Here is a 23,371-nt window from a genome sequence, read left to right as displayed (position 1 = left end):
AAAAATACCTTTCCTAGTATTGTTTTCTCTCTTCTAAGTGCAAATATCAGAAAGCAGTATTGCATGTATTACAAAATACCAGTGGATCTTATCATTTCAAGATGGCTGCTAAATCGATCAAATATTGTACTCAGCATGCAATATAGAATGGAATTTTCATCTAGCTATGTAGCCAAACAGCCTGGAACTACCAAGATCTTATTTGTTGACTCATTTGAATTATTGCTATTTTCCGAAGTACAGAAAAAAGCAATTGATCCCCAAATGTGTTATGCCCGAAGATATTAAACTTAGAGGGGCCAGAGATTTGGCTCAGTGGTACCATGCCTGCCTCCCAAGCCCAAGGGCCAGAGTTCGATCCCCAATATGCCCCCAAAACAACAACAACAACAACAACAAATCTTAAAGGACAGTGGTTAAGCACAGCAAATGTTACAGTTCATAGGATGATAAAATCAAATTTGGACTCCATTTTACTGAATCATGGCTGTTTTCCATGTTACTGGCCACATGACCTTTCACAAGTTGCCTTTTTTCTTCAGGCTTACTTTGCACATGTGTAAAGTGAGACTACAAATTGCACTTACTCACTGGGTTCTTATGAGGAACAAATGAGTGCATGGAGGTAATGTGTTTAGAACTATGCCTGGCAAATAAAAAATACTGTAAAGTAAACTTTATATTTTAACTATAACTATTTTAAATATGAGAGCTAATGTCAGGGTGATTTGGGTCAGAAGGAAAGGCTCAGTGATCAACAGCATGTCCTGCACACGTAACTGAGGAAAGATTCTCAGTAAGCTCAGTTTTAACTCCCTCTGTCTACTTTTTGGCCATTCACATGCATATAAATCCACCCATAATCTTAAGGGTTTTGTAGATAGATACTAAAGTTGACTTTAAATTCCTTGGGAAACACTTTTGGCAATCTGAATTTTCTGATCATTTTAGAATTAGAATTTTGATAATTTGTTTTATAAGCTTATGAGAAACTAAAATTACATTGCCTGTTGACAAATCAACTAAGTTTGAAAGAATGAAAGTAATTCATAGGAAGATAGATAGTGTGTATGATCCACTCTATTCAGAGAAATTCTTGCATACCGTGATATTTATGGAGATCTAGAGATACTGATGTAAATAATTTGAAAAATCTCCATTACTCTATTTATTCAGCTGTATAACTGCTGAAACAATTTAAATAGCCTCCAAATGTATTCAATAACATTAAACATTTTTTACTTAGGAAAAACATAATAAATGGTCCTATAAAAATGAGAAAATTAGTACCATGAATTACATGACTGTTACTCTTAGCAAAACCTAGTTAGACAAAACTTCAGATAAGAAATTTCAATGTAGGAATTCCTGGTAAGGGGTTATTTAATAATAATTTGCATAGCTTCTCATTTATTTTCTTTATCCAATTAATTGACTCTGATGTTTACATTGCCAACCTATCTGGTGCATTTTAAAATCAGTACTTATTCATAAATCTACATATCAGATTTAACTAGAAAATAATTCTTTCTTTAAGTATGGAAGCTTTATTCACAAAAATAATAGCACTCCAATACCCAGGTTTTTAAAATAGACATTAAATGTTTTACTTTATCAGTCACTTTTGTCACCTCTTTCTATAGTTTTGGAAAAATATACTTTTTATATGAAATGCATATAGGAAAAATGACATTTTTCTCTGGTGGAAGTTATTTAGCCCCCCCGCTTTGCTTTTCTCCTTCCATGGTATTATTTTATTTAAGAAACAAAAAGTCAAGTTTAACATCATAATGTGTAATGAAATGATTTATTAGATTTGGAATGCATGATATGAATGAGTGTAGATAACACTTACTAAGTGACTTCATAAAATTGTCTGAAAAATTTCGTAGAATTTTGATAGCTATTTCAGCAATTTTAAGGAATCATTATTTTTTTGGAATATAAAGCTCTTTTTCGGTACAATGAAACAAACCATATGTATCCTTTTATCATAATTATTTTTATTAGAAATTTTTGTAGTAGTCAAATTCAGACAAAATGTTGAAAGCTTAAAGTAATGAAATTGCATTTTCTTTATTTTGCAAGTATATATTTTTCAAAGACTTCTGTAATTTTATCACAAATGCAAATATTTTCCTTCATGAAATAATCAGAATGAGTCTATTATTTACTGTGACTGCTAAAAATAAAATCTATCTTTTTGTCCTTATCTCTGTAGGTGCGTATCTTTTACCATATTTAATACTACTTATGGTAATAGGTATTCCCCTGTTTTTCCTGGAACTTTCTGTGGGTCAGAGAATCCGGCGCGGCAGCATTGGAGTGTGGAATTACATAAGCCCCAAACTGGGCGGGATTGGCTTTGCAAGTTGTGTAGTAAGTTTCTTGGTGTGATGTATTCTACAGTATTTGAGAGATTTAGAATGCTATAGTTCATTGCTAAATGAAACACCCAAGTTGTCTCCACACAACTCTTTGATCACGTTTCAATGAACACTGGAGTAGAGACTCATACACGGAACAGGCTATAAATATTGGTAGAGCTCAGTCTTGCTAACGCATGTTCTGAGCCCTATTGAGAAACATTAAATTTTTAAGAAAAGATAACATGTTTCAAATAAAAAAATGCAAATAATTCTTTGAAAATCTAATGCTATGCATTTTGTCCCACTTTAAAGGAAGCAGCACGGAAGGTTTAATGCAATGATATTTTGTTTTGCAGGTGTGCTACTTCGTGGCTCTCTACTACAACGTCATCATTGGCTGGACTTTGTTTTACTTTTCTCAGTCTTTTCAGCAACCTCTACCTTGGGATCAGTGTCCTTTGGTGAAAAACGCATCACATACTTGTAAGAATTGTACAGTGTAGTGTATCTTTATTTAAAAAACATAATATTGGTAAGGGCAAAATGTTTTTCTCATTAAAAACCACATGGGATCAAGGATTTGGTTCAGTGGTTCCGCAGTCTGCCTTGCAAGCACAAGGGTCCAAGTGTGATCCCCAGTACCACAAAAACAAAACAAAAGAAAAATAACATGGAGAAATCCTTCAGTTTTGTATGGACAGACTTTCTTCTTTTAGGATTGGCATACTCTAAGAGATAGACCTGAAATGATCTAATTGTACTAGTTCTTTCCAATTTCTTAACTGCACCCATGACATTATGATACAATATAAGCTTCCATTGTATCTATTAGAATCCTTTATTTTGCGCACTCTATTGATACCATAGTTATATTAAAACCTATAAAAATATGAAAAGAAGATCTGAGTTGAATCAAATGCTTTTATGCCTTTAATTCCATTATTTCATAGTTTTTATTTTAAAATCTTAGGATATAAAAAAATTTCCTGTAGAATAAACTGAGGAAAAAAAATGGGGAAATATTTTATTTAGTCCAATGTATCTGAAACATCATTTCAACACAATATAGAGCATTATGATGATCTGCATTATTTTCAAGTAGTAAATATGAAATACAATTTAATTTTACATTTATAAAACAATGAAGTCACTTGGACTAGACTTATTTCAAAAGTTCCACGTGTCCTTGCTTATAGTTGACAATGCTGCCCAGGTGTTAATCAGATAATTATGAAGATGAGAGAGTGACAAATGACATTTATTTGACTTTCATTAGAAGCTCACATATGCTTACTTTAGAAACTGGTAATAAGGATATCTTTTGATGTTTCAAATTGCTCTGTTGGTTTTTTTTTTCTTTTAATATTCATTAAGATTTCAGGACCGTTGTTAAATGGCAGTACTTTTCCAGAAAAATCTTAAGAACTGATTCACTGGTTTACTGGGGGAAAGACTGTTTCATTTACAGTTGTTTTTGGTCTGAGTTGATTGTGTGCTACCTTTTTTCCTACAGTTATAGAGCCGGAATGTGAAAGAAGTTCTGCCACCACCTATTACTGGTACAGAGAAGCACTGGATATTTCCAGTTCCATTTCTGAAAGCGGGGGCTTAAACTGGAAAATGACGATCTGTTTGCTGGCTGCCTGGGTCATGGTTTGCTTGGCGATGATCAAGGGCATTCAATCTTCTGGAAAAGTTAGTATGTTAGAGCCCTCCTGATTCTTTGAATTGCCATTCCCGTGTATCCTTGTTCGCCAAGCTTTACAAATCCCTTGACAAGCTGCATGTAACATTCCATTTTAGGTAGTTAAAGACTGGTGAAAGTGGTGTTTATAGATATAAGTCCTTTATAATAAAATTTAATTTTATATTTCATTTTTCCTTATTTCAACAAAATCTTTAATTTTTTTTTGTCCATACAGAAAAGTTTTTTCTTTCTCCTATTTGTTTAGTTGACTTTAATGGTTCATTTCTCTGATTACCAACTAGTTACAAAAATGGAAACTGGAGAAAGTGGTAGAAGGAAGGATGTATTCATTTTGTTTGTTTTAGATCATTCATTCCTCTCTGCTGTAGATACTCCAAGCCATACTTCCACAAGTAATATTAGAAGAATGTAGTGTGGTGTGTTTCCTAATGGTCTGAGAATCATTAGGTAGTTATAATAATCCCAGCAAGGAATTCAGAGCAATATAAATGACTAACGGCCATGCCAACAAGGGTAAACTGACAGTTTCAAAAGGATGTAGTTGAAAAGGCCTTAAGTAAATTCTGGATACTTGGGAGTTCTTGTTGCAATTGTTATAAAGGATGCAGTGAGAAAGCAATTGTTATTTGAATGGTATCTTGCTTTCAATAATGCATTTTCTCATTACTACTGATATTGTTTTAAAGCTCTCTTATGTGTCTCTTGGCTGTACCATGGCAAGAATTTATTGTTGACTCTTCTCTCCATCTTTTAATATTCTACGCATGTGCTTTTGTAGTGAAGCTGTGATCATCTATCTTTTCAGGCTAACTCATAATCATTAGATAGTAATAGTCATAATCATAGATAAAAATAATAGTAAAAATAGTAGATAGAAATAGTAGCAATAATAATAAATGGTAATGGAAAAGATTCTGACAATGATCTGTGCAACAATAATATTAGAAGACAATAATGGATGCTTAATTTGCTCTGGGCCTGGATAACTACTTTTTATGCTTCTAAAAAATAACTCTTTAAGAATTAATTGTTACCCTCACACCGGTTTTTCAGTTAAACAAGAAGTTCGATAAATTACATAACTTGCTCAAAGTTTCATGGAAAATAAGTCCCAATATTGCAAGTAAAAACACAGATCTATCTAAATCTGCAATGTGTGTTCTTTAACTGCATTGCTATAATCCATATCCTTTAACTGTCACATTTATTACTACCAAATAGTAAACTGGGGGTGGGAAGCAGAAGTTTGTCTGGTGTTTGCTTCCTGTTACTTTGTATTTATTTAAAAAACTGAAGACTTTTAAAATGATAAATTCCGATTGATTTCACATTTACCTTCCTGCAAGGACCTCTGTATTGTTTTTTTCTTTGAAGGAGTGAATATGGTAGCAGATTTGAATGTTTGTGCATCTTTTGCAAATGCTATTGCATTTAATGACTAAACAAGTTCAAACAGTTGGTCCGAGTGTACATTCTATCTGAGAGCCACATTGCAGTCTGATTACAAATAATGGAATAGATTCTTATGCCAGAGACTTTCGGAAACCGGTGTCTTCAAGTTGTTTTATTACCATATTCTATTCCTTTGCTTTTTCTGAGTCTTTGTCTTATCACACTTAAAGAATTGCTCGTTCTTTTTTAAAAATTACTTGTTTTTATTAATATGTTAACAAATTGAAGCGGTATATATTTATGGACTACAGAATCAGTGTTATGATTTTTGAGTACAATGTGGAATGATTAAATCAAACTCACGTATTATGCACTTCAAATATTTAACATTTTTAATGAGAACATTTGATGCTTACTCTCAGCTATAGTGGTGCCATTTTCTAATGTCATGTAGTGTAAATTTATTAAAATATAAAATATAATGCAATTTATATAGTATTACAATTTATTAAATTATAAGGCTTAAGGGAGAGTATGGCATTTGGGCAGATTTGAAGAAACAATAGTACAGACAGAGAGAAAGGTAGATGTAAGTAGTAGGAATAAAGATAGAAATATCTAAATTGTCAGTTCCTCAGTCTGGAGTAGTGAGCAAAATTTTAAAAATTAATATTTATCGGCTGGGGATTTAGCTCAGTGATTCCACTGTCTGCCTCACAAGCTCAAGGTCCTGAGTTCGATCCTTGGTACAAAAAAAAAAAGATATTTATGAATAATAAATGGAAAGCTCTGTGTTAACCTATCAAAAAATAACTTCTAAATTGACAGTCATACAAGTTCAGAGTAAAGAAATAGTGCCAGGCTAATACGAATAAACTTCTTAGAGGATTTAACAGTTGAAATAAAAATATGAGTTAACTTTTATGCTGCATTACAACACACACACAATCATACACACATAAATATTAATTTGAAACAGTATGAGCGTAAAGAGGGATATGATAGTGTCACTGTTCTTTGGGATTTTACTGAAATTTTTATTTTCCCCCTTTGTGATGCAGAAGAAAAATCTTAGCTCAAAATATAATTTTCCAACAATTAAATGAAAAGAAGAGTAAAGCTGTTCTGTCCAGCTATGGAGAACAATGGTCCGATATTGTGAGTTGTGCAGGGTGGTTGAGTGGTTCTAAATTTGCAAAGAAAAGAGAACTTTTCAGGAAGGAGAACTCCTAACAGTGAAATCAGTAGTCTCAATAGAGAGCTCAAAACCTCTTGAAAGGTTCAGAGGATGCAGCATCTATTAAGGGAATGCCGGACCCAAAGACAAAAGGTGCAAATGAAAACACCTGCAGGTTTTCTCTAACTTGAAGGCGTTAGAAGTACCACTTTGTTATTATTTCCACAATTGTGCTTCGTACTTTTCATACATTAATTGTTTAATCTATGCACTGGATGATATGTATTTTCTTATTTAAATTTTATTGCAAAGTCAGTAAGCTTAAAGGAGTTAAGTAATTGGGGTGAATTAAATAACCAGGAAATAGCAGAAAGAGGTAAAATTGGGCAACAAATGGTCAAAAAGAATGATTCTGAAGGTGTGTTTATAAAGAACATAACCTTTAATATCTAAGAGGAAAACAACTAAATATTTTCTATATGTTTTATATTCTTTTCAATATTTCGGTACAATGAAAGTGTTTTCTTGCATATTTTCAACAATTAAACTACTTTCTCTTACTATGTTCTTGCTATTAAAGATACTTCATTTGTCACTACACAAGATGTCTTAACAAGCCAAAGAAGGAACATATTTTATTGTTTACTTTCATCATTTTAAATGAATATACATATGCATATATATAAAATATGAATATGTGTATATATAATATACATATATATTCATTCCTTGGAAAATGTAAGGATTATCTATTGTTCCTTTACTTATTTAAAATTGTTTATTGAGCACTTTCTATGTGCCAGACACATATCTAGTTCTGAAAATATAGCAGTGATAAAAACAGACAATACAACTTGCCTGTGCGAGTTTCCATTCTAGTACTAGAGGCAAGTAAACAACAAATTTATGAAATGATCACAGGTAACAATGTATACAGTAAGATACAATTTTATAATAATAAATATGATGTATACAATGTATATGATCTCAGGTAGTATTATATACAAGTCTGGTATATGTACCTTGTTAGATTGAATAAGACTTATTTTTAACAATATTACACAGTTGTGTATTTTGATATGATTAGAATAATATGATTAAATGCAAAGAGTTATGTTTGGAAATAGATTCCTCTGTTACATGCTGAAACTTTGTACATATTTTTTAAAACTTGGACTTTAATATTTAATTATTTTTTCTTTCGCTTGCTCATAGAACAGAATTAAGATTTTGACCTATTTAATATTATTTAAGTTTTTAAAATATTGATTTATTTTGTCATACTATATGATTGAATTGTTTTCCTTTCTTTTTAGGAAGCTGTGTTAGAATCTTATCACTGAATCCAAATTAGTGTATTTCAGAAATCAAATATGTGTTGACTCAATCAATGGAAATTGAAATAAGTTGATAACATAATTAATATATAATTTTAGGACTACTACAGAATAAATATAGGTTTGTTTTGGAATTTGGGATTTAGGGAATGTATAAAGAAAGGAAAAAATAAGTCCTATTTTAATGTTATTTTGGAGTTTCTGCTTTATGTCCAGCACTGACAGATGTGAGATTAATAGGCTAATGTCTTTGCCCTTGTGCAAATCATAATTTAAAGGTTCGGACAGATAACTACAACACAGTAAGTACAGTAATAGAGACAAAGAGAAAGTATGCAACAGAATTAAGGCAGTCATTGACATCAACATGGATTTGGCAGAAGGTTTCACAGAGAAGGTAGCTTTGGAGCTACAGTCTGGTGGGTGAAGAGTTCACCAGAAAGCTCAGAGGGAGAACATTGTAGGCCCAGAAAACAACATGTGGAAAGCCCAAATATTGCTGAGTTTTAGATACAATTTATTTAGCTCAAGGGAGATAAACTATGAAACATAAATTGATTATAGATTTTGAAGTTCTGTGGACACTGGTAAAATGACAGGCTGTTACTTAGCAAAGACTGTGAAACATTTGAGGAATTTTAGTATGACACAATCAGATCTTTGGAAAATCTGGTTGGAAGCAGTGTGAATATTGGATTTCTGGATTGCAGGCAATAAATAGGAAGTGTCAAAATACACAGGAAGTATTGTGATAGTGCAGGTTGATGTGTCACTGAGGGTGGAAACTAAGGGACAGACGTGAGATTGCATAGTAGGACCAATTTGGTAGTCATTGGCTACAGGACAAGTTGAAGAGAGATATATTAAAGATGTTTTTAGAATTGTTTAGCTTGGGAAAATATAAGTACAAGAATAATATTTGCTTCCATTGGTAATTACTTTCAAATTATATTGAAATATAAAGATAAAATATAAATATAAAATAAATAAGTAAAAACACAAATATAAATTGGTATATTTATATTGGAGAAGTAATAGTATTATTTCAGTATGCAACCTTCATTTTCACTTTTAAGGTTATTGGGATTAGTGGAAATCGTTTCAGTCATTTATACGGTAGGAAATTTCAGTTTTGTTTAAAAAAAAAGGTCACAGAGATAAGATTTTGTGCAAAGGTGAATTCATGCTTCTGAGAACCTCAAAATTTGTGAAGAATCATAATAGGTGTAGCTAATTTAAATGAAATCAAGTGATATTTCAGAAATTCTAAGAGTAAGTAGGGAGAGTGACGAAAGAAATACTCCATTTTAAAACATTTTGATAAAAAAATCAAGAAATGTATTTGAAGGGATATATCAAAAATTTATAAAATATAAGTATTGGACATTTATGTTTGGCCACAACTAAATTAAAATAATTTTAGCATGTTGAATTTCATGTGATGTGGTTTTACCCACGATATTAATATTTTTCCTTAGGATGATTCACATGTGCTGAAATATGATTACGAAGTGGGAAGCCTGTAGAGGAGGTGCACATCGCTGTACCACTTTATACCACATGTTGGTGCCGAAGTCGTGTTTTAGCTGCCTGGATCCATTCTCTGTGTAGCTGTCAATCTTTCCTCCATTCTTCCCGTCCCTTCTTTACGCCTTCCACAGTTGCATATCACACAGCTTCACTTGATGGCAAATAGGTTAGGTGTTGGAGACACAGTGGAGCACAGGAGAGAAAAAGCCATTCTCTCAAAGAGCTTTCCTTCCACCAGAGGGGATTAAAAATAAGTAAACCCATAAATGAGTTCATTTCAACAGTGCAAAGTGTTGTTTTCAAAACCAAACAAAAGATAACATCATTGCTTCTTCTGGGCATGTTGCTGATATTTTACAGAAAAACACGTAGCATTATTATTTTGGATGGCCATGGAAGACGTCTCAGAGAAAAAGAAGATGAAATTTGAGAAATAAAAGGAACAAGTTTACCTGTAGATAAAGGAGAGAAGTGAGCTTGCTACACCCACAAGACAGCAAGACCCACAGGGTAGAGCTCAGCACCAGACCCTGGTGGGGCAGGCAGGCCTTTCAGTGCAAGGTTTCCTATGGTATTTGAAATTCCTAGTGTGTTTTACGCAGGGAATGACATAACCCTTGTGGTAGCCTGGAAGCTAGTTAGCAACATATTACAATGAGTGCAAGATTACTTCGAGATATTTGACTTCAGACACTGAATAGATAGATAGTGGGGCCATTTTCTGACATAAAGTGGGAAGCAACAGCTTTAGAAGGAAATTCAGAAGTTTGCTTCTGGATCTGAAAAATTTTAGAGATCAGTTAGGTTTCCACATGGTGATCTCAAGGAGGCGGTGAATGTCTGGCTAGGACAATTGGTGCAAATTGCAGAAGCAGAAAGTAAAACGTTTACATGGTTGTTCACGAGGTAGGAAAGACTTAGTATGTGGACGACTCTGCTGTTCAAGATGTACAAAATCAGAATGAAGCTTTAGTTAAAATAAATCTTAAAAAATAAAAGTTTATATTTATTTCTGCCTTTTCTTAGTTTATGAACTGTAAGGAATCAACAATATTCAAGCTGCACAATACCTATAAATGGTTTCAAAGGAGATTAGATAATGTTTATTTCCTATTATGTTCACATTCACACAATTACATATTATTCAGCCATTAAACAATGAAAATTTGTCATTTGCAGCCACACAGGGATGGAACTGGAAGGTGTAAAATGGAAGAATACTGGCACAGTAGATAGATAGTGAATGCTCTTTCTCATTATGGAAGCTGAAGAAATTGATCTCTTAGAAATAGAAAGTAGAATAGTGATCACTAGAGGTTGGAAAGGCGGGCATGGAGGGGAATAGACAACAAAACCGACACACATTTAAATAGGAGGAATAAATTCTAGTGTGGTACGGCACAATAAGGGGATGGCAGATCTCAAAATAAGTAGAAGAGACTGAAATTTCCCAGTGCAGTATAATTGCTCTACTTTTGATCATTACCCAGTGTATACCTGTGTTGAATTATGACATTGTACCTCATAAAGATATATACTTGTTATGTGTTAATTAAAGACTAAAAGTTTCCAGTTTTTCATTATATGTCAAATGGGAAGTTAGGTCTCAGTGGAGAATAAAAAAATTATTTTTGAAGGATGGCTTTAGAAATCATTAATAGTATTTTTAATCATTCTGTAAAGAATCCACATATAGGACAAAGCGTAATCTTAACCATTAAAATAGGTGTAGTGTATTTTATCTATTTTCATTTTTCTTTCTTTTCAGATTATGTATTTCAGTTCTCTGTTCCCATATGTGGTACTTATGTGCTTCCTAATCAGAGCTTTGCTTTTAAATGGTTCAATTGATGGTATTCGCCACATGTTTACTCCTAAGGTATGTCACAAGTGTCTGTTTAAGACTTTTGATCAGGGAATTATTATTTGTTTTTGTTAAAATAGCCCCATGGTTACATGTAAGAGCTTATTGATCTAAGATGTGTATTTTAGGTTTTTAAATTAACCAGCCTAGAAAGATGAGCCTTTTAATAACTGCAATTAGATACATATATCTGTAATTTTAAATGTCACATTTTGGTTTTAGAGAAAGACTATCATTAATTAAACTTCAAAAAGTCCTTTGTAACAACTTAACTTCTAATTATTATATTAACTTTCAAAACTTTAATCTTCATTTACTCTTTCCACTCTACGTCAGTGGTTCTTAAACTTTTTGTGTCTTAGATTCATTTGGAAAACCAACCATAAAGTATTTGATTAGTTTCCCAGGAGATTGATGAACAGATCACTTAAAATCCGTGGGCCTTACTATACTCTAGGATATAGTCTTATAAAAAAATCAGTGATTTTTTTTTGTTGTTGTTTTCATATTATTTTGAAGTTTTGTACTTTCTGAAATAAAATTTATAATGGGGCTTTTATAAATATAAATTTATTTCAAGAGGGCTGGGGATTTAGCTCAGCGGTTCGGTGGCCTGCCTTGCAAGAGCAAGGACCCGAGTTCAATCCCCGGGACCAAAAAAACAAAACAAAACAAAATTTATTTCAGTAAAATTCTGAACAGCCTTCATAGAAGGGTAGGAATTTGAAGTGGCACTCAATTTAGTAAAGTAGAACTCGACATTGGGCATATAGAACCCGAAGAGTCACCCTTGTGGACTTGACCATAACTTGCGTTGTGATATATGAGGAAGCACAAATGAATTTTGGGGTGTATATATTTTTGTTATTTTTTAGACGAAGGTGTGCATCACGGTTAGTTTGCTGGCAGTATTGCATGTAGATCTAAAGATACAACGATACAGAGTACAATTTCCAAATCAGTGCAGAGCTTGGAAATTGAAGGGTAGATGTATAGCCAGTGTTGCTCTGAGTTGGGCAGAAGGGATTAGTTTCTGTGAAATTCTTTGTCTCTCCGGCAGCTGGCTTGATACCAGGTAAAAGAAGCAGTGTCCTTTGCTTGCCTGGCCCTGAGTAGGTGTTCACTGTGTAGTAGCAGAAATGCTGACGTGGCTATCTGGTTTCTTGCCTAGTTCAGAAATCCGGCTTAACACTTAGTCCGTGGGACTTCTCCACTACAAAGCTAGTTTAGATTTATAAATTGCCACCATATTTCACAATTAAAATCTGTTTCACATGGCTAATGAGCAGAAATATTTTCTTACAGTATTGGCTATAATCTTTTATGAGTTGAAGACAACTAAATTCTATGTGAGTTTCTGGAACATTTCCATTTTCCAAATTGGCAGTTACTTAGGATTAGAATTTTGTATAATACTTTTACTTGCCTACACTATTTAAAAATGCAGCATGAACTAACATTTTTAGCGTGGACTAAGCACTGGTATAAAAAGGTGAATTTTTTCTTCAGCTGGCTTTTCACTGACTGCCGATATGGTACAGCATTGGGTCACTCTTGTATGTGACAGCTAATATAAAAATGATACTATAAATAAGTTACTTTGCAATTTGCATTGTTTACACAGGGAAGAAGGTATCTAAGCTTGTAAAGTATTGTGAAACACTTAATGGAGATTTAGTTCAGAAACTGCAAGCTATATGAATAATGTCTTTAATAAGTAAGTTTTTCTGCCATCTAGTGGGTAAAGCGCAGAGGGACAGTTGAGTGCAGTTTAGGGATCAGTATTCATCATAGGCTCTTAATATAGAGAAATGACCATAAATGACACCTTATAGTTCATAAATTATAAATAGATTCATAATAATATTCCATAAATTTCAAAATTAATAACTAATTGAAGAAATACATCCAAATATGAAACATTACATTTTGAAAACTATGTATTGTCATATTTTATCTCTACCTGAGAACTGCTGTGCAAACCTAGGTAGGTTTCTTAGCCTTCCAAAGACTGAGAAAAAGTAACAATAACTTTATGGTTGGTAAGAATACTAAGTGAGGGCCGGGCATGTAGGTCCGTGGTGCCACTGCCTGCCTTGCAAGCTCAAGGTCCTGAGTTCGATCCCCGGTACCCCCCCCAAAAAAAAGAATACTAGGTGAGATTAACTATATAAAGTGCCAATCAGTTTGTCAACCTCAGTATAATTTATTCATTCAGCACTTAGAGTGACATAGGTCTAGTAGTGTATTTCTTGTTATTCCCATTTTTCTTCTGAGGAGGCTAAAACTAAGGACATGACCGATTGCCAAAGATTACAAGATTATTAAATTATTTTATCTGAACCTGCAGATTTTATGCTCAAACCATATTTGACATTGCTCTCAATAAAGGTAGTTTCACTACAGTAATTAAAAGAGATAAAATAGCAATGTAAACACTGCTGTCACTGAAATAAAACAGTTTTAATGACATTTATGTCAGATATGGCTAATATTAATTGTTTTATTGAAATGCTTGGTTATATCTTTGGCATATTTGATAATTGTCCAAGAGGTCTACAAAGTCCTTTGAAACACATGTTCACAGATTAGAGCATAAAAACTTTGGATGTGAAGGGTATGTCAGATGAATTTCTTCTATTTTCAGGATAAAGATTTATGGGAAACTTGTGAATGAATGAATAATACTAACTGAATATGCTAAGTACAAAGTTACACTCAGAAAAATGTAATTGTTAACCTGATTCATTCACTAGATTTCCACCAGAAAGCATAAAACTTAAATGAGCATTAGTGAAGTACTTATTTAGCTTTATTAATAATTATTTTATTTGCTTGATAGTCATTCCTGTTCATTAAACAAAATTAAATCAAGAAACAAACCCAAAGTTTATTTCTACTTAAGAAAACAGACTATTCTCGAGATTGAAAAGTGTGCATAAAATACAGTTATCCACATAATATGTTAATTAGGAAAAAATATTACTTTGTAGCTGACTTCTATTCTGTTTCATTTCAAACAGCTTGAAATAATGCTGGATCCCAAGGTCTGGAGAGAAGCTGCCACTCAGGTGTTCTTTGCCTTAGGTCTTGGATTTGGCGGTGTCATTGCCTTTTCAAGCTACAACAAGAGAGACAACAACTGCCACTTCGATGCTGTCTTGGTGTCCTTCATCAACTTTTTCACTTCTGTCCTGGCAACACTGGTGGTGTTTGCGGTACTGGGGTTCAAAGCAAATGTCATAAATGAGAAATGCATCGCACAGTATGGATAATCAATTTCCGTTAGCTTCCGACAGCATAATTTTACACAGAATAGATACCAGTGAACCCCAAGCGCTCATTCTTGTGTTGTTCTATTTTTCAGAAACTCAGAGATGATCATAAAATTTTTGAAAATGGGAAACATCAGTCAGGATATTATTCCTCATCATATCAACCTCTCAGCTGTTACTACAGAAGATTATCATTTAGTTTATGACATCATTCAAAAGGTCAAAGAAGAAGAGTTTCCTGTTCTTCATCTCAACTCCTGTCAAATTGAAGATGAGCTAAATAAAGTTAGTAGAACATGTTGGTGCAGTGAAATAATTGTCACTCAGTTAAAATATGTAGTAACCAGTATATTTCTTTCAGTCATGTAGTTTTCAAAATGCCTAGAGAATTTTATGTTGTTTAAAGCTTCACATTCTTCATTTCAGAGGACATGCTTTATTTTCAAGGTTTATTTAACTTTGAAAAGCAATTTCACTCAGCCAAACTAATTTAAAAGATGAAAATCAATAAAGAGATTTTCTTCATAGAAAGATTAGTAGGATATCTATGTTGGTAATACAGAATTGAACTGTAATTCATTTGTGTATACATGACATAATTGTTTTATAAAGTGAATGATATTTTAAATTACCATTTAATAGTTGTTTTCAACAAATCATGAGTCTTTCTTCTTTAGCCACTGTTTTATATGTTAATAAACAAAGAATTGGTAGACAATAATAAATGTCCTTTTATTGGCTACAATGTTCAACTTGTATTGTAAAAAGAAAAATACAGTGTAGAAATTGGCTATTAATTACTTGGATTGTGATAACTATATTTGAGACTAAACATAAAGAATTGTGTGCTTGAAATTATGGCTGAAGCCACAGTTAGTATAACTTTGAATTGTCTAAGGAAAATAGTAATTAACTCTTTAAAGATTCTTTTTGAATTTCTAGTCTACTTGTTGTCTATGAAATAACACAATCAACTTGAAGTTTGGCTAAGTTTTAGTCTGTTAGAAGTTGTTGTTTTAAATAACTCAGTATTTGTGATATTTATAAAAAATAAATTCACATTAATGTGTGAATCCCATTTAATTTAATAGCAATCCCATTTAATTCTGCCTGATTGGAGAATTTATCTTTTTATCCATTTTCTTATTAATATTAACTGAAAATTCATTGAATTTTTTTAAATTATGAAAACAAGTTCATCAGTCCAACACTTTTCTGCAGAGGGATAAGAATTCCAGAAGTAGAAAAATTCAGACTTAATAATGAATTTTTGAATATTAAATATTGACTTTTTTAATGCAGCTATTCTGTTCCTATCCTTTTATTTTGAATCCCCATTTTTCTTTTAAATTGAAGCTATTTATTGCAATCTACGTTTTAATGGCAATTTATTAAGCTATTTTATTTACAGAGTGAGAAATAGATTACATGTATTTGTATTTATGTTTATGTGATAAGTCACTATTTATATTGATAAGATTTAAGAGACCCAAAACTAGTATGTATTTTGTAATGCAGTTTAACAAGATCCTTGTGAAATGTTTAGTAAACTGCTCAATGTAATTGTGTGCTCTGTTCAGAAATTTTAAACAGCTTTACTGTTTGTGTCACTTGCTCTAATTAAATCTGGATTCTGAGAGTGAGAAGGTGATCTAACAGGTTAAAAGTAGATATCAGTGTGTTTATTTTCAGTGGCCCCTGGCTACCTGGCTATTATTTAGAGATTTATTTTCCCCTTGTAACTGTTGAATAGAGCTGTCATGTAATATTGCTCTGGGTTAATGTTGAGTTTTTCTGTATTTTACAGGCTGTGCAGGGGACTGGTTTAGCTTTCATTGCCTTTACAGAAGCAATGACACATTTCCCTGCATCTCCCTTCTGGTCAGTAATGTTTTTCCTCATGCTGATAAATCTAGGCCTTGGCAGCATGTTCGGGACCATTGAAGGAATTATCACACCTATCGTGGACACTTTCAAAGTCAGGAAGGAAATTCTTACTGGTGAGCTTTTAAGTATTTGATTTTTCATTGAATTGATATAGGCTATTTCATTCTTAGTGAGAGATTAGAGATACAAGTAAGAAAATTAACTTTTGGATTTTAGTGATCTCTAATAATTGTTATTTAATACATATTTATAATATAAAGCATACATTTGATATGCTATATTTAATTATTTATTAATAACGATGTCACTACTGATTAATAGTAATGTCAAAAATTACTGACTTCAGCAATTTGATAAATATGCATGTCTCTATATCCTGAGCTCAGTTACAAAAAAAATGAACTTCTTCATCTTTTTCCAGAAAGCAGTCTCTACATCCGAATATCAGTATCAATATCCTGCCTGATGCAAAGTCTAAAACGTCATCATTGCCCCCTCACATACAAACCATCCCTTCCTTTGGTAAAGAGTTTGTAAACTTAATGGAAAAGAAACAGTGTAGGGAGAACTCACAAAAGGATGTCTACTATCTCCCCCCGGAAGACTTATACGAAAAATACCATCTTCCTCTGTGTTCAGGACCTCATTACCCTTAAAATCATAATTGAACTCCGTGTTACTTCATCACTTTTGAAGTATGTTTCTTTTTTCTTCAGGGTAGTAAGACTTGGAAGAGGGATAACATAATCAACTTGAAGCTTGGTTAGGTTTCGGTTTGTTACAAGTTGTTATTTAAATAAAATTTCCTCTAACCTCTCCAGAAAACCCTTCCTGTTTGCAACATGTACAATGTGCTTTCTTCATATTTGCCTTAAATTCTATGGTGCAGTTAGGAGAAAGTAATACTGCCTTTGGGTTTGGAGTCAAACACAGTTGGGTAAAAATCTCAGTTTTGCTACTTTCAGCCTCAAATTTTAAGTGCAACCATTTAATTTCTTCAGGGTCGTTTATCTCATTTTTAAAATAAAACTTGCAGTATATTGTTTAATGGAAGTGTTACAGAAATGAAGCAAGATCATTGAAATTTATTGTACATTGTGACCAGTATTTCCAGTAAATGCAGTAGACTTCCAAGTAAATTCAATCTTTTCTTTTCCACATTCTGTGATTATATACAGTATTTATTTCGATATGAAATAACTCATAGCATTAGCATAGCGCTTCAGAGATGGAGGTAATGACTTAATGTAACCCAGACTTGTCGAGATTCTTAGGAAAGCCTCACATAATTGGATCCATGATGTCTGCTTTCTCTTCTTCTGAACTGCTTTGGGATACTGTACTTTTCATTTTACTCACCTCTGCTAAAAATAGTGTGGTTGAGAAATAGAATATAGTCTTTATTTCTTATTTTAGTGGACTTCTCTAATAAAGAGGAAAGGATAAAGAATTTGACAAAAATATATTTTTTCTTTAAGTTTAATGGTATATTTTAAGTATACAGTACAGTTAACATTCATCATTGGGATCTTGTACCTTTACATGATTTATCTTGATTTTTATATTTTCCCCATTCCCAGCCCTCCCTTCACCCCCCCATCCTTAGTTATTTACAAAGACTTTGTTTCCATTTTTTTCCTTGTCTCTTGTGCTGTTTTTTTTTTGTGTGTGTGTGTGTGTGCGTGTGTGTGTGTGTGTGTGTGTGTGTGTGTGTGTGTGTGTGTACCAGGGATAGAACTCAGGACCTTGCACTTGACAGGAGGCAGAACCACTGAGATAAATCCCCACAGTCCTCTCATATTTTTTTCTTTTCTTTCCTTTCCCCTACCTTTCCACTTCCCCTACTTCTTCAGACCTTTTCTCCCTGTTTCACATTATCACTTATACAATTTGAACCTTATTTACTCTTTTAGTTTTTCACACCAGAGAAACTATTCAATATTTACACGTGTGTCCTATATATTTCATTTAAGAGAATCGCCTCAATGTGCATCCGTTTAGCTATAAATGTCTCTAGTTTCTTGTGCTTTATGGCTGAATAGTACTCCATTTTATTAAAAATAAAAGAAAGAAAGAAAAACAAAAACAAAAACTAAAAAACACATCTGCTTTATGCAGGCTGCAGTTATTGGGCAATCGGACTGTTTCCAAGTTTTGTGTCTTGTGTTGTGTTTTTTTTGTGTGTGTGTGTGTGTGCGTGTGTGTGTGTGTGTGTGTGTGTGTGTGTGTGTGTGTGTGTACCAGGGATAGAACTCAGGACCTTGCACTTGACAGGAGGCAGAACCACTGAGATAAATCCCCACAGTCCTCTCATATTTTTTTCTTTTCTTTCCTTTCCCCTACCTTTCCACTTCCCCTACTTCTTCAGACCTTTTCTCCCTGTTTCACATTATCACTTATACAATTTGAACCTTATTTACTCTTTTAGTTTTTCACACCAGAGAAACTATTCAATATTTACACGTGTGTCCTATATATTTCATTTAAGAGAATCGCCTCAATGTGCATCCGTTTAGCTATAAATGTCTCTAGTTTCTTGTGCTTTATGGCTGAATAGTACCCCATTTTATTAAAAATAAAAGAAAGAAAGAAAAACAAAAACAAAAACTAAAAAACACATCTGCTTTATGCAGGCTGCAGTTATTGGGCAATCGGACTGTTTCCAAGTTTCAGCTCTTACAAACTGTCCCATTATAAACATGGGTGCACATATGTCACTGTGGTATGACTCTTTTAATTATTTTGGGAAGATACCCAGCAGGGGGCTATCTGAGTCAAGGGACTTTTAATCCTAGTTCTTTGAGGTGTCTCCCTATTGATTTCCACAGTGGTTGCACCAGTCTGCACTCCCACCAACAAAGGAGAAGGGTTTCTTTCTCCCCACAACCCCCCCACCATTTGTGACTGGTTGATTTCTTGATAGCAGCCGTTCTTTCTAGTGGAATCGCAGTGTTATTTTCATCTGCATCGCTTGAATGACCAATGATGTGGAACATTTTTCCTTATGTTTATTTGGGTCTTTACTTGTTTGTCTGAGACATGTCTGTTCATTTCAGATGCTCATTTTTGAATCAGGTCTTTATATTTGGGGGAGGGGTCTGATTTTTTTGAGTTTTTATATATTCTGGATAGTAGACCTTTGTCTGAGGAACGGCTGGTAAAATTTTTTCCCACTCTGTCTATTAGCTCTGTTGGTGGTTTCTCTTACAGTACAGAAGCTAACAAAAATATAATATTATGTGAATTCCAAAAGCCTTTCTCAGTTTTTGTAACAGGAAGAGTTTGAAATTTATGCATCTGTTTCTTGATATTATTGGGGAAAAATTCCTTTAGATGGCTCTTAGTTGTTACTTTGATAATATCGTCCAATTTGTTTCTACACTAACCTCTTTAGACAAAGATAGATATGTTGATGCTGAGGATGATCAGATTTTTCGGGTAATGCTTTATTTATCGTATCTCAAATATAAAAAGTAAGTTTTATAATCTTATAAACCATGTTAGTCTCATTACTTGTTAAAACTTCCTTATAGATTTTAAAACAATATAAACTTATTAAAGGTAGGAATGGTCTGTGAATATTCACTGTCTGCAAAGATCACTTTGATATTATTAATAAAGGGAGGATATAGACAGTTATACTTTAAAAAATTCCCTCAATTTGGCATTGTTGGTAATTTGTACTTGGTAGATGAGATTCCACAGACTCAGGGAGGTGAGTTAATGTTTTATAGTGAACTTATATTCCAACTGCGACTAAGCCCGAGTAATTTAATTCCCAAAAGGTGATAACCTACAGTATTAGGAAACATAATGCCTATAATGTATAAAAGTTAAAAAAAAATCTTTGAACATAACAGTTCACACTGAACTTTCGAAGACTTAATTTTGAGCAGGGCCTAATTTTTTCACTTACTCCTTTTCTTTAGTTATCTGTTGTCTTCTTGCATTTTGCATCGGTCTGATATTTGTGCAACGCTCTGGAAATTACTTTGTTACAATGTTTGACGATTATTCTGCTACATTGCCTCTGCTAATTGTAGTCATTTTGGAGAATATTGCTGTAAGCTTTGTTTATGGCATAGATAAGTAAGTATATTTGCTTTTCTACCTCCATTTTTCATCCCTATTTTAAAAAAACCAGTTATCAATACTCATTTCATCAAGGAGGGGATAGAAATGAAGAAGGGATTTTTTTTTTTTTTTTACCAAATCAAGTGGCTTATAAGAGCTTATTCATTCAACAATTTCAGTGAGATCTTATTGTTAACGCTTTAGGTTCAAATGGAAGGAAACATATTTAGCAATTGTGTACTCTATAGTAATAGTAGTAACATAGGCGTGTGAAGTATTAGCTCTTATGCTTTGTATGAAACATTATAAGGATGGCAAATATACCTATGAAAAATGTTCCTTTTCACATGTCCTCAGGGAAATACTGAGTAAAACAATAATAAGACCTACTACATACACATCTACTAGAATGGCCAAGATCAAGAACACACATAAAATGCTGTTCAGGATGTAGAACAACAGGAACTCTCAGTTCTTGCAAAAGTGGTGTAGCTACTTAAGAAAAGGTTTGGCAGTTTCTAGTGAAAATGAAGATATTCTTACCATGTGATCTGGCAAGCACACTCTTTTGTATTTACTCAAAGGAACTCAAAGTGTATGTCTACATAAAACCCTGTACATAACTGTTAATAACAGCTTTATTCATAAATGTCTAAACTTGGAAGTTACTAAAATGTCCTCAACAGACCCAGACAATGGAATATGACTCATAGCTAAGAAGGAATGACCCATGAGACTCGGAGGAACTGTCGATGAATACTACTAAGCGATGGCCTTCTCTCGAAAAGCTACACCATGTCGGAGTCCACCCATGTTACATTTTGGAAAAGCCCAAACTATGGAGACGGTAGAAAGATCGGCGGTTGACAGGAGGGAAGGGAGATGCACAGGTGGAGCCCACAGAACAATGAAACGATTCTGATATTACAATGGTGGACAGAGGTTATTTATCAGAAGTGTGTGTAAACCTGTGGACTGCAGAATGCCAAAAGTGAAGCTTAACATCAACAATGAATTCTGGGGTAGAGTAATGCATCAACACAGGTGTATCGATTGTAACACACTCACACCGATGGAGGCTGTTGATAATGGGGCAGGCGGGAGACAAGAGGAACTCTTTAGCACCAGCTCAGTTTTACTATGAACCTAAAACTACTCTAAAGCCTGTATTAAAAAATACTCTGTGATAATCAACATCACTCATGTCTTGTAGATGGGAAGAAGAGGACACAGTGATGTAGTTGTAGGGACAAGAAGGTTTGCCTGACCACTATCTCAAAGTCAGATTTTTCGATACTCTACCAAGCTACCCATGATTTCTAAACTGCACTGTGATGGAATCTGATTTTTGTTCCTGGACTGTTCTATGAATCAATAAATTCACTACTTAGATTTCTATTTCCACAGCAAATCATTGCAAAAGTCATATTGCATAATATCTCTTTTAAAATTAATATTCCTAAACGATATCATTACAATAGGATGAATACTCACAATACTAGAAACATCTATTGTATTTCTATTGTGTGAGGTAGTGTGCTGTGCCTACATCGTTTATGATTTCAACAACGATCTTCCAGATAGGCACGTATCTTTTGAAAATGCCAAAAATGAAACTCAAAGAAATTAAGAGAGCTGTGATTTAAAGAGAACTATGATTTAAAATGGGACCTGTTAAAAATCATATTTTGTCTTGGGAGGAAGGTCAGAATTCTCACATCAAAATGCTCCCATTTAATGACTTTCCTCCTTTGAGATTCTGGAGCAACTTTGTAGTATTATTGTTCACCTTCAATAACTTCATGAACAGTTCTTCTGAGTGCCATATGACGCTTTTATATGTTTCCACAGAAAGTAGACAATCAAAACCCAAATTGTGAAAAGTGGAAATAATTCAAATGGAAAATAGTGTTGGATCATAGCTATTTAGTGATTGGGAAAATATGTGGAAAATGAAAAGGAGGACTCTGAAGCTGAACATGGTGGAGCCCAGTTTTTATATTTTATTTTTTTAACCTCTTCAATTTTGGAAGTAAGAAAACCAAATACACATGGCCATCAGCAAGAAGATAGCCCTTCAAATGCTTACATAGACAGGAGTAAGGATAAATTGCTGTCACCCACAAGGCATGTATAGCATTGTGTCTGTAAGCAGGAGGGCAGAGGACATATAGCTGGGCTTGACTTCTTCCTGCTGTCCGGAGCTCCTCCTGCAGAAGGAGCATCCTACCCTGAAGTCTCCGCCCGAGGTGGGAGCAGTTTCATTGATTTCATTTCAAGGACTACAAAGAAATCAAATGCAATAGTTATCAACACTGGAGCAGTCTGCGCTCAAAAACTCTTGAAGCTAACAAACCAAAGTTCCCCTCTGAGACATAAGTGCTACACCAAAGCAAATGTTGGGAACAAAACTCAAACTTAGCAGGACATTTGCCAATGCAAAAAGAAACAAGATATGAGGAGTTGGGCAGAAGGAGTGGATCTCATTGTGAAGTGCATCCTTTATTACTTTGTATTAAAGAAGCGGACTGCTTATTCCTCCCTTATAAATATGCAGGAAAAATTTTTTTCATTTAAATACACTCATCTTGGGAAAAGTTATTTTAAGAAAAAAAAAGAGGAAAGGAGCAGTATATAATATTCCTGAAGAGATTCAAAGTACACAATAAAACCAACAATAAAGCTGACAATATTTTATTTTATTTTATTTTATTTTATTTTATTTTATTTTATTTTATTTTATTTTATTTTGGTACTG

The 23,371-nt window shown here is 33.5% G+C and overlaps 1 protein-coding gene across 3 annotated transcripts in view; it reads left to right on the top strand.

Annotated features, from left to right (window-relative positions):
- Slc6a15 (solute carrier family 6 member 15) overlaps positions 1-23,371 on the top strand; it is a 59,475-nt gene that overhangs the window by 32,240 nt on the left and 3,864 nt on the right. For all 3 annotated transcript variants that reach the window (XM_010610217.2, XM_033763825.1, XM_033763824.1), the window contains exons 3-10: positions 2,222-2,379; positions 2,726-2,852; positions 3,883-4,064; positions 11,282-11,392; positions 14,401-14,642; positions 14,745-14,937; positions 16,460-16,652; positions 20,469-20,628. In XM_010610217.2, coding sequence (XP_010608519.1) covers positions 2,222-2,379; positions 2,726-2,852; positions 3,883-4,064; positions 11,282-11,392; positions 14,401-14,642; positions 14,745-14,937; positions 16,460-16,652; positions 20,469-20,628 — 1,366 coding nt within the window. The remainder of the gene's footprint in view (positions 1-2,221; positions 2,380-2,725; positions 2,853-3,882; positions 4,065-11,281; positions 11,393-14,400; positions 14,643-14,744; positions 14,938-16,459; positions 16,653-20,468; positions 20,629-23,371) is intronic.

This window comes from Fukomys damarensis, unplaced genomic scaffold (assembly GCF_012274545.1).
Source record: "Fukomys damarensis isolate Sample0158 unplaced genomic scaffold, DMR_v1.0_HiC HiC_scaffold_15, whole genome shotgun sequence".
In the NCBI taxonomy this organism is placed as follows: Eukaryota; Metazoa; Chordata; class Mammalia; order Rodentia; family Bathyergidae; genus Fukomys; species Fukomys damarensis.
The sequence above is the reverse complement of the archived record's forward strand: the minus strand, read 5'-3'. Positions and strand labels throughout refer to the sequence as shown.